This window comes from Aegilops tauschii, chromosome 2, assembly GCF_002575655.3.
Source record: "Aegilops tauschii subsp. strangulata cultivar AL8/78 chromosome 2, Aet v6.0, whole genome shotgun sequence".
NCBI classification, from domain to species: Eukaryota; Viridiplantae; Streptophyta; class Magnoliopsida; order Poales; family Poaceae; genus Aegilops; species Aegilops tauschii.
The window spans coordinates 152,318,145-152,337,064 of record NC_053036.3 but is presented as its reverse complement, the minus strand read 5'-3'; the positions used below and the strand labels follow the sequence as shown (position 1 = coordinate 152,337,064).

Sequence of the window (18,920 nt, the reverse complement as noted above, 5' to 3'; positions counted from 1 at the left end):
TGATGATCATCATTTTTAGAGCGTTGTCCCAAGTGAGGAAAGGATGATGGAGACTATGATTCCCCCGCAAGTCGGGATGAGACTCCGGACGAAAAAAAAAGAGGCCATAAAAAAAGGCCCAAATAAAAAAATGAATGAGAGAAAAAGAGAGAAGGGACAATGTTACTATCCTTTTACCACACTTGTGCTTCAAAGTAGCACCATTATCTTCATGATAGAGAGTCTCCTATGATATCACTTTCATATGCTAGTGGGAATTTTTTATTATAGAACTTGGCTTGTATAGTCCAATGATGGGCTTCCTCAAAATGCCCTAGGTCTTCGTGAGCAAGCGAGTTGGATGCACACCCACTTAGTTTCTTTTGTTGAGCTTTCATATACTTATAGCTCTAGTGCATCTGTTGCATGGCAATCCCTACTCACTCACATTGATATCTATTGATGGGCATCTCCATAGCCCGTTGATATGCCTAGTTGATGTGAGACTATCTTCTCCTTTTTGTCTTCTCCACAACCACCATTCTATTCCACATATAGTGCTATGTCCATGCCTCACGCTCATGTATTGCGTGAAGATTGAAAAAGTTTGAGAACGTCAAAATTATGAAACGATTGCTTGGCTTGTCAACGGGGTTGCGCATGATTTAAATATTTTGTGTGGGGAAGATAGAGCATAGCCAGACTATATGATTTTGTAGGGATAACTTTCTTTGGCCATGTTATTTTGAGAAGACATAATTGCTTAGTTAGTATGCTTGAAGTATTATTATTTTTATGTCAATATTAAACTTTTGTCTTGAATCTTTCTGATCTGAATATTCATACCACAATTAAGAAGAATTACCTTGAAATTATGCCAAGTAGCATTCCACATCAAAAATTCTGTTTTAAACATTTACCTACTCGAGGACGAGCAGGAATTAAGCTTGGGGATGCTTGATACGTCTCCAACATATCTGTAATTTTTTATTGTTCCATGCTATATTATATTCAGTTTTGGACATTATTGGGCTTTATCATACACTTTTATATTATTTTTGGGACTAACCTATTAACCGGAGGCCCAGCCCAGAGTTGCTGTTTTTTGCCTATTTCAGAGTTTCGCAGAAAAAGAATATCAAACGGAGTCCAAACGGAATGAAACCTTCGGGAACGTGATTTTCAAAATGAACGTGATCTAGAGGACTTGGACCCTACGTCAAGACATCAACCAGGAGGGCACGAGGTAGGGGGCGCGCCTACCCCCCCCCCCCAGGGCGCGCCCTCCACCCTCGTGGGCCCCCTGTTGCTCCACCGACGTACTCCTTCCTCCTATATATACCTACGTACCCCCAAACTACCAGATACGGAGCCAAAAACCTAATTCCACCGCCGCAACCTTCTGTACCCGTGAGATCCCATCTTGGGGCCTGTTCCGGAGCTCTGCCGGAGGGGGCATCGATCACGGAGGGCTTCTACATCAACACCATAGCCTCTCCGATGATATCTGAGTAGTTTACCTCAGACCTTCGGGTGCATAGTTATTAGCTAGATGGCTTCTTCTCTCTTTTTGGATCTCAATACAATGTTCTCCCCCTCTCTCGTGGAGATCTATTCGATGTAATCTTCTTTTGCGGTGTGTTTGTTGAGACCGATGAATTGTGGGTTTACGATCAAGTTTATCTATGGACAATATTTGAATCTTCTCTGAATTCTTTTATGTATGATTAGTTATCTTTGCAAGTCTCTTTGAATTATCAGTTTGGTTTGGCCTACTAGATTGATCTTTCTTGCAATGGGAGAAGTGCTTAGCTTTGGGTTCAATCTTGCGGTGGCCTTTCCCAGTGACAGTAGGGGCAGCAAGGCACGTATTATATTGTTGCCATCGAGGATAACAAGATGGGGTTTATATCATATTGCATGAGTTTATCCCTCTACATCATGTCATCTTGCTTAAAGCGTTACTCTGTTCTTATGAACTTAATACTCTAGATGCATGCTGGATAGCGGTCGATGTGTGGAGTAATAGTAGTAGATGCAGGCGGGAGTTGGTCTACTTGTCTCGGACGTGATGCCTATATACATGATCATACCTAGATATTCTCATAACTATGCTCAATTCTGTCAATTGCTCAACAGTAATTTGTTCACCCACCGTAATATTTATGCTCATGAGAGAAGCCACTAGTGAAACCTATGGCCCCCGGGTCTATTTTCCATCATATTAATCTAATATCAGATTGGGGGGAGATCGGAATTAGCAATTGATAAAAAAGAAAGGATATGGGCTCGCGTGAGTAGAAAACAAAAGATATCTATTCTAGTTCTATCATCAGCTATGGGTTCGAATCTAATTCTTTTTTATGCTATCAAAATAAGGTTTCAGAAGGGTATCTCTTACCGCAGGGTTTTCTTTATTTCACTTTCTTTACTTTGCATCTTTATCATAAAAATACCAAAAATATTATCTTATCATATCTATCAGATCTCACTCCCGTAAGTGACCGTGTAGGGATTGACAACCCCTTATCGCGTTGGTTGCGAGGATTTATTTGTTTGTGTAGGTGCGAGGGACTCGTGTGTGGCCTCCTACTGGATTGATACCTTGGTTCTCAAAAACTGAGGGAAATACTTACGCTACTTTACTGCATCACCCTTTCCTCTTCAAGGGAAAACCAATGCAGTGCTCAAGAGGTAGCAGTAACGAGATTGAACGAGGTATGGGGATACCGACGATCGAATCTCGGGCAAGTAACATACCGATGAACAAAGGGGATTGTATACGGGATTGATTGAATCCCCAACATCGTGGTTCATCCAATGAGATCATCATGGAACATGTGGGAGCCAACATGGGTATCCATATCCCGCTGTTGGTTATTGGCTGGAGAGATGTCCCGGTCATGTCTGCATGGTTCCCGAACCCGTAGGGTCTACACACTTAAGGTTCGGTGATGCTAGAGTTGTTATGGGAAATTATATGTGGTTACCGAATGTTGTTCGGAGTTCCGTATGAGATCCCGGACATCACGAGGAGTTCCGGAATGCATGGTCCGGGGTAAAGATTTATATATGGGAAGTCTAGTTTCAGTCGCCGGAATGGTTTCTAGGGGTTATCGGTATTGTACCAGGACCACCGAAAGGTGTCCGGGGGTCCACCGGGCAGGGCCACCTCCCCTGGAGGACTTAATGGGCTGAATATGGGAGGGAACCAGCCCCCTAGTGGGCTGGTGCGCCCCCGCCCCCCAAGGGCCCAAGGCGCCTAGGGTTGGAAACCCTAGGGGGAGGGGGCGCCTCCCACCTTGCTTGGGGGAGCAAGTATCCCCTCCTGGCCGTCGCCCCCCTCTAGATGCATCTAGGGGGGCCGGCCCCCTCTTACCTTCCCCCTATAAATAGTGGGGGAGAGAGGGCAGCCGCACCCCTTCCCTGGCGCAGCCCTCCCCCCTTTCAACTCCTCCTCCTCCGTAGTGCTTAGCGAAGCTCTGCCGGAGAACCGCAAGCTCCACCACAACGCCGTCGTGCTGCTGGAGTTCTCCCTCAACTTCTCCTCTCCCCTTGCTGGATCAAGAAGGAGGAGACGTCCCTGGGCTGTACGTGTGTTGAACGCAAAGGCGCCGTCCATTCGGCGCTTGGATCGGATCTTCCACGATTTGAATCGCCGCGAGTACGACTCCATCAACCGCATTCTTGTAACGCTTCCGCTTAGCGATCTTCAAGGGTATGAAGATGCACTCCCTCCCGCTCGTTGCTAGCATCTCCTAGATTGATCTTGGTGACACGTAGGAAAATTTTGAACTATTACTATGTTCCCCAACAGTGGCATCATGAGCTAGGTCTATGCGTAGATTCTATGCACGAGTAGAACACAAGTAGTTGTGGGCGACGATTTGTTCAATTTGCTTACCGTTACTAGTCTTATCTTGATTCGGCGGCATTGTGGGATGAAGCGGCCCGGACCGACCTTACACGTATGCTTACGTGAGACAGGTTCCACCGACTGACATGCACTTGATGCATAAGGTGGCTAGCGGGTGTTTGTCTCTCCCACTTTAGTTGGATCGGATTCGATGAAGAGGGTCCTTATGAAGGGTAAATAGAAAATTGGCATATCACCGTTGTGGCTTTTGCGTAGGTAAAAACGTTCTTGCTAGAAACCCATAGCTGCCACGTAAAACATGCAACAACAATTAGAGGACGGCTAACTTGTTTTTGCAGGGTATGCAATGTGATGTGATATGGCCAAAAGGATGTGATGAATGATATATGTGATGTATGAGATTGATCATGTTCTTGTAATAGGAATCACGACTTGCATGTCGATGAGTATGACAACCGGCAGGAGCCATAGGAGTTGTCTTAATTTATTGTATGACCTGCGAGTCAATATAAACGCCATGTAATTACTTTACTTTATTGCTAACCGTTAACCATAGTAGTAGAAGTAATAGTTGGCGAGACAACTTCATGAAGACACGATGATGGAGATCATGATGATGGAGATCATGGTTGTCCCAAGCAACATTTTCTCGGGCTCAAATGTCCATCGGAACAAGATGTTCTGATGTTTTATATGGGCGCTCGAGGAAACCAACAAGATCGGATCAGTTAGGACCAAGAGTATATCGATCAGAGAGGGGATGAATGAGAGATTCAAAAATTCTTGCGAATGTTTTGAATTGAACCCAATCACAGCACTGGAATAAGTTCAGTAGATCGAAAGCTGATCAAGCACATTATAGAGGAGCAAATCTTTCGAGGAAAGAAGTGATACTTGTTCGAGCATAGTATATTACAGGCTTGAGTATAACGATGTTTATGTAGTATGCCAAAAGATAGCATGGGAAGATGTTCGACAGTAGTGTAACGAAAGGAAACTAACAAAGAAAAACAAGAATGACTCTGAATGATAAACAATTTGAATAGACAGTAACATGTATAACAAAGACAAACAAGCTGACAAATAAAATAAGTGTGAACAAACAAGATACTAAATGAATGAATGAAATAGAGGAAAGAACGAGAAACTATAATAGATCAGATAATTCTATGGACACGGAGCACGAAAGATAACTACTGAATGAAATGCAGGAGGATAAAGTGAACAAGTGGTGCTCGGTGGCAACAGATGGATTTGGTAGACCAATTCGCCCTTCTGCCAAAGGACTACGTCTGGTTGGAGGGACTTGTGATTGAACATAGGATCAAACCTCTCTCCGTCCTATTCTCCTTCAACTAGGAGCTGATCAGACTTTGGTTGATTTCACTCGTGGTGGATACTTGTCAGTGATCTCCAAACCTTCGGCAGACTTCTTCGCGAACCACAACGACTCTTGGTTGCTGAAGACTTTGCTTGGTTAAGACAATTAATATTCATCACTCAAGCTGACACGTATCCGTCTAGAGAGTGCGCAACTCTCAAGAGTAATAGGTACAAGAACCCTAACTCGAAACTACTCTGATGCTCAACCACTTTCTAAGTTTTGGCTCTTGTTTTTCTCTCGGTGGGTTTTAAACTCAAATCTCTCAGAGAGGGGATGTTCAATCAATTTTCTCAGAACTTTTAAGTGGAGCATCCAACGGACAACGTTGGGGATGTGTCGGGGATATACCCCGCGGTGTAACCCGCCGGATGTATGACCCGGCTGGAGCGTGGCGACTCACCGATGACCCGCCCGGAGCTTGGCGATTCACAGATAACCCGCCCGATCTTGGCGACTCATTAGTAACCCGGTGGGTGGGTCAGAAGGACAACAAGGCCCAAAGCCCAGAAGACCGGTTCACGTTTATGATGGGCCGGCTTAAGGAGAAAGGGATGACGAATATTTCCTTTACGAGGAAGCAAGACCCGGACTTGTATTCAACTTGTAAGAAAAGATAGACTAGTCCTAGTCCTACTAGGACTCCACATGTAACCCGGCCCTCTAACTTATATAAGGAGGGGCAGGGCTCCCCAAGAGGGACAGATAAGCAACAAGAAACAATCTCTAGGGCTAGACACAAAGAGCCGGCTTACCGGCGACTCTCTCATGAGCATAATGAGACCTAGACACAAACAGCATGTAGGGCTATTACCGGATGATGTTTCCCGGGGCCCGAAGCTGTCTAAATCCTTGTCTTGTGTTACGTCTCTCGATTCCGCCCAACCCCTCTCAAGCTACCACATAGATGCGTTGGCCTCGCGACTAGTCCTGACACTAAGGACATCTGCCATGACAATTCCACGACAGTTGGAGTTGGCGCCCACCGTGGGGCCTGCGCATGGTGGTGTTGAGTTCTTGAAGGGATTTTCTTTAGGGATTAAGAAAATTCGCAATATTTTGGATGAGGAAGAGCTGGTCAGAGAGGATCTACATCGGCTTCGAGTTTATCAAAGCTCAAATTTACAATCGATGAGATTTAAGGTTCGGGAAGAATTAGGGTTGCGATCAACTCCGCTCGGCCGTTATCTTGCAAGTCGCCGAGGCTGAAAGTTTCCCGTCGACGTCAACAACAATCTAGTGGAAGGCTCAAAACTTGCGCCTCAGCTGCCCAGAGCAGAGGAAAATCAATCCTTACCGAGTCCTGATGAAGGTCCCAGCCCATGTATGTTTCGGAGACCAAAGTCAAATATTGCTAGTCTACAACCCGAAAAAGATGCCCACGACTCGTGGTTAGTCTGGATTCCGCCTTTCCGTCTGAGTCATCATCGTGTTTCGTCTCCGGTCCGAGTGGCGGTCACGCCTTGTTTCCTGTCTGGGTCGCCATCACCGACCTATTTCCGTCGCCGACGAGCCGCTTCAACAGCACTGGCCTTGACGAGCAGCCTGCTCCACTGCAGTCCGCCTTGAGCCGCCTGCCTAAACCGGTTGTTTCTGCGGTCTTCCTACGCTGGCGCGTCGCCTCCGAGTCGCCGTGGTTCAAGCCGCCGAATTGCACTGGCCTCGCTTCCACTCGTCACCTACACGTGCACGATGCAGTCCTGGCTCGCTTCCGTTATGCTCCACCCGCGCGCGGATGCCCCCGAGCCGGCTCCACCGACACTGCGCTACTCCGCGGTCGCGCGCACAACCCTGTTCGACCATCCTCCGGCTGTTCCACAGCCCGCCGGCCGGTCCGTAATAGTAACAGAGTCATATACGTCCAACATCGCCGTATGTACATCAAGTAGCATTCAAAGGCAATCAATCAACACGGGAGCAATCACGTGTCGAGCGCGGCCGCGGTTTGTGGCCTTGTGAAAGTTTCCTGGTCGACCTAGCGCATGCACAGGGATCACGGGTCCAAGAGCTGATTGATACAAAAAACAAAATCTGATTTCCCGGTTTCTACGCATGAAGAAACATCAAACTAGTACAAATACTGTACACGCATAAAACTTCGAGGAAGGATTAAGTATAAAGAGCAGCCCCCACACATTGATTTGGATTCAGAAGAATTGTTGGTCCGCCGATGTGGTGCAGAGCCGCCTTTGCCGCACCACCGGAGAGTCGCCCTTGCACTGCCCTTGAATCACCGTTGCTTCGACAAGTCGCCGCCGTGGCCAAATTAATCATCGGCCGTCTCTTCCTCAACACATGTGAGCCGCCGTCGCGATTTCCACTTCAGGCTTTAAACCGCCTTGGCTCCGGGTTCATCGTTCCTCCGCGCACTCCCGACCCTCGCCTCTAGCAGCGGCCTGAATCGCCTGACGCACCAAGCCTCCCCTGACCGACGAGCCGCCGAGCTGGCCTGCCGCGTCCAATACTACGGCTGCTGGAGCTCATGTGGGCGGAGATGTTGCGGTTGCTGGAGCTGAACCTGTAACTCGCGGATAAGGGGAAGGTGCTTCAGGGTCCTCAGACGCCGACAGTTGCTCGTGCACAAGACCAGATGAACCACTGGTGCTACGCACTCCACGTGAGATCAAGGATAATCTACATTTTGGTTGCTAGTGTTAGTACTGTTGCTAGAAGCACTAGTACTAGTTGGGCTGGGAACTGCTACCCAACTGTCCACGATCATCCGATGAAAATAGACCATTATTTCGTTACAAAGGTGTCGCAAAGGAGCGTGCGTCAATATTATTTTTGCACTAGCGCGTCCGGGGCGTGCTGCTGGACGGATATGTGCAAGCCGCCACCCTCACCACATCAACACACGCGGCTAACTCATCGTCCGTGCCCGCGGCCGAGCCGTTTCCAACGCTGCGGCTGACTCTCTCGTTCGCGCCGGCTTACAATGTCGCTGTCGACTCTTCCGTCTGCGCCATCTTATGCGGCGGCTCATCTCTCTGATCTCACGGCCAACTCGCCCGCGGCCGAGCCGTTTCCAACGCTGCGGCTGACTCTCTCGTTCGCGCCGGCTTACAACGTCGCTGTCGACTCTCCCGTCTGCGCCGGCTTATGCGGCGGCTCATCTGTATGATCTCACGGCCGACTCGGTCGTGAGTGATTTCAACTTCACCTAGTGATCATCAACTTCATGGAAGATTATTTTCGGCCTGACACATCAGGGCAATTATTTATAACAAAAAGTGATATTATACCGCGGTGATGGAGGCACGCCAACATCTTTTGGCACATGTGGTTGTCGTTATTCAACGGACTCCCGCACTGGCTTACAACGCCGTGGCCGTCTCTCGCGACCGCGCCGGCTTACAACACCGTGGCCGTCTCTCGCGACCACGCCGACTTACAACAAGGAGGACAATTTGCCCGTCCGCACCGGCTTACAACGCCACGGCCGACTCATCTGTCTGTGCCGTCTTTGATGTTACGGTCATCTTTACCGTCCGTCTCTTGCGGCCTGGTCTACATCAACACACCAGGCCGCACCTGTCTGGATGAGCTATTTATTGAGTATGAGCAAGTCACTACTTGGGAAGCCCGGTTTTTCTTCCAACAAATTGGAGGCAAATTATCATATATTATCAGCCGCCGTCTGCACTGGATGGTTCAATGGGCAGGCGCACAAGTCGTCGCCACTACAGTTTGGTTAACTTCAAACAGCCAGTTGGAAGGAACCATTGGCCGAGTTGCTGACATGGCTCATACGGGATCATTTATGACCCGCCGCAGTCACCTCAACCTTCTGTTATCAATGCCAATAATATACACCTTCTGCTATGGTCAAGTATGGAGAATCTCAAGCCAACTCCTCGAGTCGTCTTGAGACTCGGGGGCTACAATGGTATGACTCGGCAAAATTAGCCGATTTCAATAAATTCAGGAACTCCGGGTCATTGAAGGGAAAAGTAACACGGCCCCGGAGATTATTGCTAGATCAATGAAAATTTAAAAGCTGTCAGAAGATTTCCGGCTCAAAATAAGGATTCTGGTTTAAAATCCGGTTCAAGAGACATCTCTCTCCCACAAATCACTGAAGCTCTTAATATCCGGTTTAAAAACCGGTTCAAGGGAAATTTATCTACCACAAGGCTTTGAAGTTCTCAAATCCGGTTTAAAAACCGGTTCAAGGGAAATTTATCTACCACAAGGCTTTGAAGTTCCCAAATCTGGTTCAAAATCTGGTTCAAGGTAAATTTGTCTCTCACAAAGTTTTGAAGCTTTTAAATCCGGTTTAAAGTTCTGGTTCAAAAAGAATTAATCTCTCGCAAGTTCGAGTTCTCAGAAAAATTAAAGGTTGCCACAAAGAACTTGCTGCCATGATGCACGGTTAAAACTTGGGTATCCTGCCTTACGGCTTATCTTATTATTGTCACTTGGGGGCTTCCTGTTCAAACATAGGTCGTATTCGAACCAAAGAGAACATAGCTGTCGATACCCTTTTGATTGGCATACTGCCAAACCCATTAGGGGGCTTCTTGATCGTATCTGAATCATAGCTCAACCCCTTTGGGTCTGACGTGGATCGTATTCGAATCAGCGTCATTAAACAACTCTAAAGGTCATTTGGGGGCTTCCTGTTCAAACATAGGTCGTATTCGAACCAAAGAGAATATAGCTGTCGATACCCTCTTGATCGGCATCGCCAAAGCCACTGGGGGCTATATGATTGTATTCGAATCTTAGCTTAACCCCTTTGGAAAGGTTTACTGATCGTATCCAAATCAGTAGCCTCAAAAAGTTTATTCTGTCTCTGGTAAAGTTTATTGCAGCCACAATTACTTAACTTGAGACCTTTTTGGGATTATATCTCAAATATAGATGAGTCGTTTATGCTTAATTCGGCTTAACTTTTCGATTATAAGTTGCCGGCTTATGACAATCACTATCCATATGGAAACATTGGTTTCTACAAGGTTGGGTCATCACCCCTACTATTCAGGTCACATAAACCGGCAGTACAAATTCAAATATCACAGTGGTTATATGTGAGGTATTATGACCCGCCCTGCGGTAAACCGCCAAGGGTTCTTGTGATCTACTTGTGTGCAGGGTAAGACTACATTTGGGTGGTCACCCGCCCAGGCTCTTGACGTTAAGCCGCCAGGGCATATGTTGTTTAAACTCTGTGCAGGATTTGCAGAACTATGACTTATATAAATGCTTCAGTCCAAGCTCATCATTGAAATTGGTGTCTCAAAAGGGTTATCAATTATTGATTTTCTCAAGGGCTATAGGCCACCGGGTTACAAAAATTCCGGCTTACAATGAATGCGCATTAAGTCGTCATCGGCCAAGAGCCGCCAGGTATTTAAACTCCGGATTTACTTGTCAACCGATGAGGTATTCAAATCTTTAAATAGCCAAAACTGGCTGGATTTTCATGATGATATTGAATGATTGAGGTTTTCATATCGAATTATATTATTCAAATCTTGAATAGCCAACATGGCTGGATTTTTATTATGGTTATCAGAAACTAATATTATGATTGAAGTTTTCAAAGTCGCTTCAGCGCAATGGCTATTATTTTATCAATTGATATAATTTATTCTACAATGGAAGGAATAGTCCCGAGTCGCTGCAGGCTGACAACCCGGCACTTGGGGGGTACATTATTCAAGTTGAGGTTACATCAAATATGCAAGTCTCATGTCGCTGCGAGCATGCACCATGACACTTGGGGGCTAATGCAAAGTCATTTTTATTGGCATTATTGAAGACCCGACTCATCCCATTGTAATGAGTCGGCCCTTGGGGGCTAGCAATTGCTCCTGTCAACAAGTCAAGGTACACAAGTCAAATCATTATATTGAAAGGTCCATTGCTTAGTTGGTAAAGCACAAAGCTCTTAACCTTGTGGACGTGGGTTCAAGCCCCATGGTGGAGACTATATTATATGATGTTATTATCAATTATATACAAAGTCCCAGCTCAGTATTATCTTACTGATCCGGCCCTTGGGGGCTACACATTGTTGTTCAAGTTTACATGGTCATATCTACAAAGTCCCTGCTCATTATTGCATAATGATCCGGCCCTTGAGGTCTACACTGGTTGAAGTTTTCATGAGCATAAAGCAATTACAAGTCCCAGGTTGCTGCAAGCATGACAACCCGGCACTTGGGGGCTACATGTGTGGAATATTCAGTTTATATGATTGAGATGAATAAACCGCATTTCTTCAAGGTTGCAACACTTATTGGAGCAAGTCTTAAGCCATCACGTTGTTCTGCTCAAGACTTGGGGGCTACAGGTAATATGGATATAAGGGAGAAAAATCTTCAAATTATCAGTTTTGAGCAAATCAGGAAGATCAATTACATAACCCGGTGTCAACAACAATTATGACCCGGCATCGTCTGTTTTATAATCCGGCAGTTTTGGTAATGATAAGCCGGCAAGTTTTACATCTTCAAGCCGGCTGAATATCAGATGAGTATTTGAAGACCAAAATTATTTAACCCGGCGCCTTGGAAGCCGACTCAAGTGGATTATTCTTCACAATATTTTTCTGTGAGAAACCAACATCAGCAAATTGAGTATGAAGCTAGCTTATTGACCCGGACTTTCCAGAAGGAGGAGATGACAAGGACTTAAGGATGATCAACTGCCGGCTTACAAGAATATTTAACCCGGAGTACAACCTGGCAATTTGTTCTTGTGTTTATGTTGCAGATAAGTTTAACATGGATAAATCCAAATTAAACTTGGGGGCTAATGTCGGGGATATACCCCGCGGTGTAACCCGTCGGATGTATGACCCGGCTGGAGCGTGGCGACTCACTGATGACCCGCCCGGAGCTTGGCGATTCACAGATAACCCGCCCGATCTTGGCGACTCATTAGTAACCCGGTGGGTGGGTCAGAAGGACAACAAGGCCCAAAGCCTAGAAGACCGGTTCACGTTTATGATGGGCCGGCTTAAGGAGAAAGGGATGACGAATATTTCCTTTACGAGGAAGCAAGACCCGGACTTGTATTCAACTTGTAAGAAAAGATAGACTAGTCCTAGTCCTACTAGGACTCCACATGTAACCTGCCCCTCTAACTTATATAAGGAGGGGCAGGGCTCCCCAAGAGGGATAGATAAGCAACAAGAAACAATCTCTAGGGCTAGACACAAAGAGCCGGCTTACCGGCGACTCTCTCATGAGCATAATGAGACCTAGCCACAAACAACATGTAGGGCTATTACCGGATGATGTTTCCCGGGGCCCGAAGCTGTCTAAATCCTTGTCTTGTGTTACGTCTCTCGATTCCGCCCAACCCCTCTCAAGCTACCACATAGATGCGTTGGCCTCGCGACTAGTCCTGACACTAAGGACATCTGCCGTGACAATTCCACGACAGGAAGGGTGGCTATTTATAGCCGCAACCTTCCCTCATGGGAAATGACCAAAATGGACATGCAGATCAGCCAACGGTCGGAAAAATTGGCACAAAGGTAGCATTCCTTGCAGTCCTCAGTCCGAAAGATATCTCCTGCAACACCGAAGAACAACGTCTTCTGCTGACAACTAATCATTCGAAGCATAAAGAGATTTCTCTCGGTCTTTCATAGTTTTCAGCTAAGCATCACAGCGGACCTAAGCTTCGAGAACCTATACCCCTTTTAAGAGTATGGAGGTCCTATGACCCAATAAAGAGAAAGAAGAACAGTGAAATAAATGCTACATCTTCACTTCATCTTCAACTTCTTGATTGCGGTCAATTTCTTCGGACAGACACCGAATAATATATTGCTTTACGTCAGCCATAATTTTTAAGGGGTCAACTCAATCGTCTCGCAAACATGTCTTCACGAAGTGTAGCTCATCCTTCTCTGCAAAGAAAATATTCTTCACTGAATTCCTCGAACTTGACACCGAATACAAAATTTGCTTCGGGCTTGCATGGGCTATTTCTCTCTATGTGCACTAGCAAACAAATAAGTCCATGCCTGTTTCTGGCAACAATCTCCATAACACAAGGGGGAAAACATTGCACCAACAGGATCCAAACAGAAAACAATCAAGTTTGGGAACTACAACACAGCGGAGGCCTGCCCACCCACAGGTCCAGCCAGAAGATGGTGACAATGGAGATGGAAAGTTGTGTTGAATCTCATTCTCGATCAACTGTATGGACTTCTATAATTGAGAACCCTCCCTACACTTATAAGCAAGAAGAGGCGTTGCCCTATAAATATTTTGCTTCGATAAGCTACAACCATAAGCCCCCATCCTCGTGGAGGAACCGTGATGGGCTGTAAGAGACACATGGTTGCATAGTACATTTGTGTAAGTATCCTAATAGTTATTGTCCAAATGAAGATTATGTGAGACGCTTCAGTCGCACACAAATTGTCACGGGTCTTGTGTGAAGTAACTATATGAAAATCTGCACATATTGTTATTGTCCCGTGAAAGAAATATATCAGAGTGGCGAAAGAGTTGGCGATTGACGCGAGAATAATAAAAACCTTGAAAGCAAATACTAGAAAGTAAAGCAGTAGAAAGAAAGCGGTTGTTGTGTGCAATAGAGAGGTTAGGTGCGGAGAAAATTCAGATCATGGTGTACATCAAGTGTGCCAGTGCGATGATAACCACCAGATCCTCTGTATTGTGATTCTAGCACATATATTGTTTGTTCAGTATGTGGTTCACCCTTGAATGGTAGAACTCCATGTATGAATTTTCTCCCCTATCGTCATGCTTCGACATTTCTATAACATGGTCATTTCCGTAATTAAGGTCATAAGACCAGAGCAATGCATTGAGTGTCGTGGATCCCTATTATCCTCATGTTATCTTCGCTCCTCATAGATACCAATACATGTGACCTGAAGATCACGGATTCTCTACACAATATGTGTTCTTGTGTTGGTCTGCGAATCATGTTGTCTGGGTCCTTAAATTGGACAACACACATTACGTTCACCACAGGTAAATAACTTACTGATAGACAGGATCCACATGTTCAATACTTGTAGCCACCCTTTTCATGTTAATTTTCACATATTGATAGGCGGGATCCATGTGTCATAGACATGTAAAAATGATTTGACATCTGCTGGGTCAACAAGAGCTTTTGGTGAGAAATATAAAAAATTCGAAGGGATTTCGCAAAAGATAAGCCACAAGGCCTCGTCTCCACCATCCACTCGCTACAACGGGCCCCACGCCACGCTGACACGCCTAGTCAGCATTGCGGGCATACACAACCATGATTTACTCGAGCTAGCTCAGTTGTTGCACCCGTTCAATGTATACCGCAAGTTTCAGCACTAAAGTGGCCATTAACATCAACTTTCAACACTAGTGGTGTAATCTCCATATTATTACTTCAAAAAAAGTTATGTTCCTTTTTCTGCCCTGCCCAAAAACACCAGTTTACTAGTTGTTGATCCCCACGGAGCTCCGTAGATCCGCCGTCCGAAGCTACACTACCTAAAAACACCAATTCATTAAGGTATTCTATTTGTTTTCCAGCTGTTGTGTTCACCCTGTAGCGTGCCGCTGTGGCCTAGCCCCATGTCGTACAATTCCTCTCATTGAACTATATAAGAGTGTGCATCTTCATGATTTTATATATTTTGTTGTGTGGTTACTCTCGTTAACAAAGTAATTTGCTATATGCGCTTAGAAATATTACTGTTATCTATGGTGTATGACTTGCATGGTTCAATTTGGTACATTTTTTGTTACTACTAATTAAACTTAGGCATATGTACGTGTTCATTGAGGTCGAATGGCCATTATCGAATTTGAAATTATCAAATATATGAAAGGTAATGTTTCAACTCCTGAGGTGTATCCCTAGCAGGATCTTAGGCAATGATGCATGCGTTGCCATGTCATTGTACGTGATGCAGGACAAGAAGGGTGTCAACCTGGATGCGACCAGGAGGTAAATATACACATAATTTTTTTCATGTTTTCTTCATTGCCCTTTTTTGCTGCTACGATAACATTCTAACAATGTACCACCGTTGTAACACATGGACAATTTTTTTAGTAGTTCATTAATAAGGATTAGTGTGGATTTTTACAGCCATAGCAACACACGCGTGATTACCTGTAGTTGACTCGAAAGAAAAACTTGTGAACGTCTGCCTCTTCGTCGATACTACTCCTATTATGTAGTTTCGCCTAAGCACGATGGAATTTCTCATTTCTTTAATGCCGACCAGTCGTTATGATGTGTACTTCCTTCTTACGGTGAACCTGTACATATAGAAATTTTAGGATAAATTATGAAGTAAAGTAACAAATGCATTGCAAAGGTGCAAAATCATCATCTCTCCTTTCTTTAATTATCCAACCTCCAATGAGCTAAGTACATGTATAAAAATTAAGGTGACCATTAGTTATATTGGTCTTATATATGAACAAATTTTAAACCAAATGTGCGCATTTATATTGTTCATGCTAAAGACAGCGGAAGAAGTGCGCGAGTTGGGGACTTCGGAGCTCTGCGCCGCTCTGAGCCGCTCCCCGCTCCCTTGAGCTCTGCGCCGGCCGCCACTCCGGCGCCGGCCGCCACCAACTGCGCCGCCCTCCACTCCACAGACGGCGCCCACCTCCCGCTGCGCCATGGCCTCTAGGGTCTCCCTCTCTGCCTCGGACTCGTCGGATTCTGACGCTCCCTCGCTCTCCCCGCCCCGCGCAGCCATCCCCCTCCCCTCCCCTCCCCTCGCGTCGCGGCCGCAGCCCTCCCCTCCTCCGGCACCGCCGCGGGTGTAGCTCAGGTCCGCCATCGTCGTCCGCTAGATCTTGGATACGGCCTTTGGCCCGGTAATCCAGGGTGGCGGGGCGGGGCCTTCGCGCGCTCATGCGCCCCCGCCGGTGGGTGGTGGCTGGCAGACCAAGGCAAGCCGGCGGCCTCGCGCTCCGCCAACCCGCGACCCGCGTCCGCGGCGCCGCCGCCCGGCTTTGGGGCAGCGTGTCCTCACCGCTGCCCGCCCGCACCCTTCTTCCAAGCTGCCGGTGGAGCTATACGGGTGTTGCTACAATTGTTGCAGTGAAGGCCACATCTCCAGGGAGTGTACCAACCCAACGCTCTGTGTTCGTTGTCGTGGACCTGGCGACACCTCGCGCGGGTGCACCCGACCGCGCAGCCCGTCTCCGGTGGAGCAGCCGTCGCGCCTGTCGCCGGCTCTCCGGCATCAGGAGGCTATGGATCCTCCCCGCCGCTCGTCCTCGGTCCTGCCACCCCCTCCTCCGGGCCCTCTGCCGCAGTCCCAGCGCTCGCCCTCGGTCCTGCCACCGCCGTCGCCGGGCCCTCCGCCGCCGGGCGCGATGCGGCTGTGGAGTCAGGTGGTGCAGGGGCCGCCCGCGGCGCGGCCTTCTTTGGGGGGTGGGGCCTCGGGGCCTGGTTTCTCGTCGTCGTTCGACCTGGTGGAGCGGCATTTTCAAGTAAATAGCATAAAACTACTAGTTTACAGTCTTTGGTTCCAAAAAACTATCACTTTTTAATTTTTCTCGGAAAGCTAGCGAACGCGCGGTCCGCTGTTTTAAAAAACCCAAACCCGCGGTGACTAGCGATTTAACCTGTTTTCTGACGGACCGGGCCCATCTGTCAGCCCACATGGCCACGCGCGCTCACGGCGCGGCCGTTAACGGCCGTTAGCCGACCGGCCCGGTCGGAACTGGGTTAAATAACCGCTCGGTCGGTCGGGCGCTCTCGTGCTCGCTCGCTCACTCCCGTGCTCTCACTCCCCTGCTCTCACTCCTCTGCTCCAGTACGAGCTCGCCGCCGCTCGCCGTCTTCGAGGCCGGTGGCCGTCGACCTCCTTGCCGCAATGCCTTTCTGGAACGACGAGGAAACCAGCTTGGAGGAGGAGTGCGAGGTTGTCAGCATGGACATGGGACTTATGGTAAGTTCTTTGCCACCTAGGGTTAGGGTTAGGGTTAGGTGCTAGTAGCCCTAGGCTCTAGCCATGGATGTTGCTGAGTGTAGTGTTGTTGTTGTGTGTGTGATACTGTTCTTGATTAGTGAGGGTGGGGTTTGATTGTAGGATTGAGGTAACCTAGGGTTCATCTCTGTACAGTGTTAGGGTTCATGCTGATTTGGAGATTTTTTAGTGATCGGGTTTAAAGAACAGTGCTTGTTGATTCTGGTATTGAGTGGAGATTGAAACCAGTGTTTGTTGGTTATTATGGTTGCAGGAGGAACCAGACACCACTGTGGAGCCCCTTTTCTGTGGCCAACTTGAGCTTGCTCATCCCAAGTGCATTCTGCACCAACTGAGGCCTATTAAGCGTGTTGCTTTTGAAGGGCCTGTAACAGGAAGACGTTTCTATGGCTGCCCAGTCCAGGTTAGATGCCCATTAAGTTTTCTGTTATGGATGTTCAGTGATGTTTGATATGATGCAGCATTTTGTTTGATATGACAGTCACATATGTATTTTTGTCACTTTGGTAACTTAATCATGGCATTGTAATAACTTATCATATCTCATTTATGTTATTCATAGTTAGAAAATCTCAAGTTTATCAAGTAGGTTGTAGAGTGGGGCCATAGTCTTATCACATTTACAAATGCAGGAAAATGGTGTGAATTGTGGTGTTGTAGAGTGGTTTGATGGGCCTTGGCCAACTGTTCTTCAGAGATGTTTGTGCAAACTATGGGAGATGTTCCATGAGCAGAACTTTGGAAGGGTACAGGACAAGGAGAAGTTTGAGAAGGAGTTGGCCAGGCTTAAGAGTGAACATGAAAGGGAGCTGGCCAAGCTTAGGACTGAAAATGACAAGCTTTGCATTGAGTACACCAAGCTTGTTGATGATGTATCCAAGATGTTTGATTGGCAGGATGGTAGGGTGGACAAGAAGGTGTACCAGAAACAAGTGGAGGAGGAAGAACTTGAGAAGAAGAAGAAGGAGTTAGAGGAGAAATCTATGTTGGAGGTGCAGATGGAAAAGCTCAAACTTGCAAAAGAGCAGAGGTGCATTTTGCAGAGCCAAGCTGATATCATCAAGAACACCAGGAAGGCTATGAAGGCTGTTGAAGTTGACAGAGATGTTCTTAAGAAGGAGAAGGCAAAGCTTGAGCTTGTGGTTGCTGAGCTGCTGAAAGAAGGGTATGACAGCAAGGAGAAGTTAGAGCAAATCAAGGCCATCCTTGAGTCTTGAAGCTTGATCTTGGTGAAGTAAGTACATCCAAAGGCCTTTATATAAGGATGTGGCCTGGCATGACTGCAAGTGATTATGGGTGCACATTTTGGGGGAATGTGAAGTTTAACCTAGTGCAAGAACCTTATTTCCTATGTTGTTAAGTTGTAATGGATCACCTATTAAGTAGTGCAAATGGATCTCTTATGCTACTAAGTTGTGGAAATGTAGAATGTATGCTATTAAGTGTTCAACTTGATCTTATATCTTTTATATGTTATTTGTTAGCCTACTAATATTATTTCTGTGGGTATTTGGGCTTATTGGCCCACTAGTCTTTGACCAAATGCAACCCTAGGCCTGCTAAACCCAACCCCATCCATCTGTCAATATAAACCCCTCCCCACCCCCACCCTTTCCCAGTTACTCCACCAGCCGCCACCCAAAAGAAAACCAGATGGATCCTGACATGGGAGATGTCACAGAGGAAGAGGGGGAGGCTGTGGAGGTTAGGACAGCAGCAGCAGCACAGAGGAGGAGGAG

The 18,920-nt window shown here is 46.8% G+C and overlaps 1 protein-coding gene across 1 annotated transcript; it reads left to right on the top strand.

Moving 5' to 3' along the window:
- Positions 1 to 15,714: 15,714 nt before the first annotated feature.
- LOC109778579 (uncharacterized) lies at positions 15,715 to 18,678 on the top strand. Its single transcript, XM_073508251.1, has 4 exons — positions 15,715 to 16,681; positions 17,009 to 17,142; positions 17,435 to 17,584; positions 17,814 to 18,678. The coding sequence occupies exons 2-4, from the start codon at positions 17,068 to 17,070 to the stop codon at positions 18,396 to 18,398; spliced, it is 810 nt and encodes a 269-aa protein (XP_073364352.1). The 5' UTR covers positions 15,715 to 16,681; positions 17,009 to 17,067; the 3' UTR covers positions 18,399 to 18,678.
- The last annotated feature ends 242 nt before the right edge of the window (positions 18,679 to 18,920 follow it).

Bases quoted from the DNA above. Each gene is read 5' to 3' on its own strand.
- LOC109778579 (XM_073508251.1), top strand. From the start codon at position 17,068: ATGCCTTTCTGGAACGACGAGGAAACCAGCTTGGAGGAGGAGTGCGAG. The intron at 17,143-17,434 runs GTAAGTTCTTTG...TTATGGTTGCAG, and splicing joins GCATGGACATGGGACTTATG to GAGGAACCAGACACCACTGT. The intron at 17,585-17,813 runs GTTAGATGCCCA...TTACAAATGCAG, and splicing joins TCTATGGCTGCCCAGTCCAG to GAAAATGGTGTGAATTGTGG.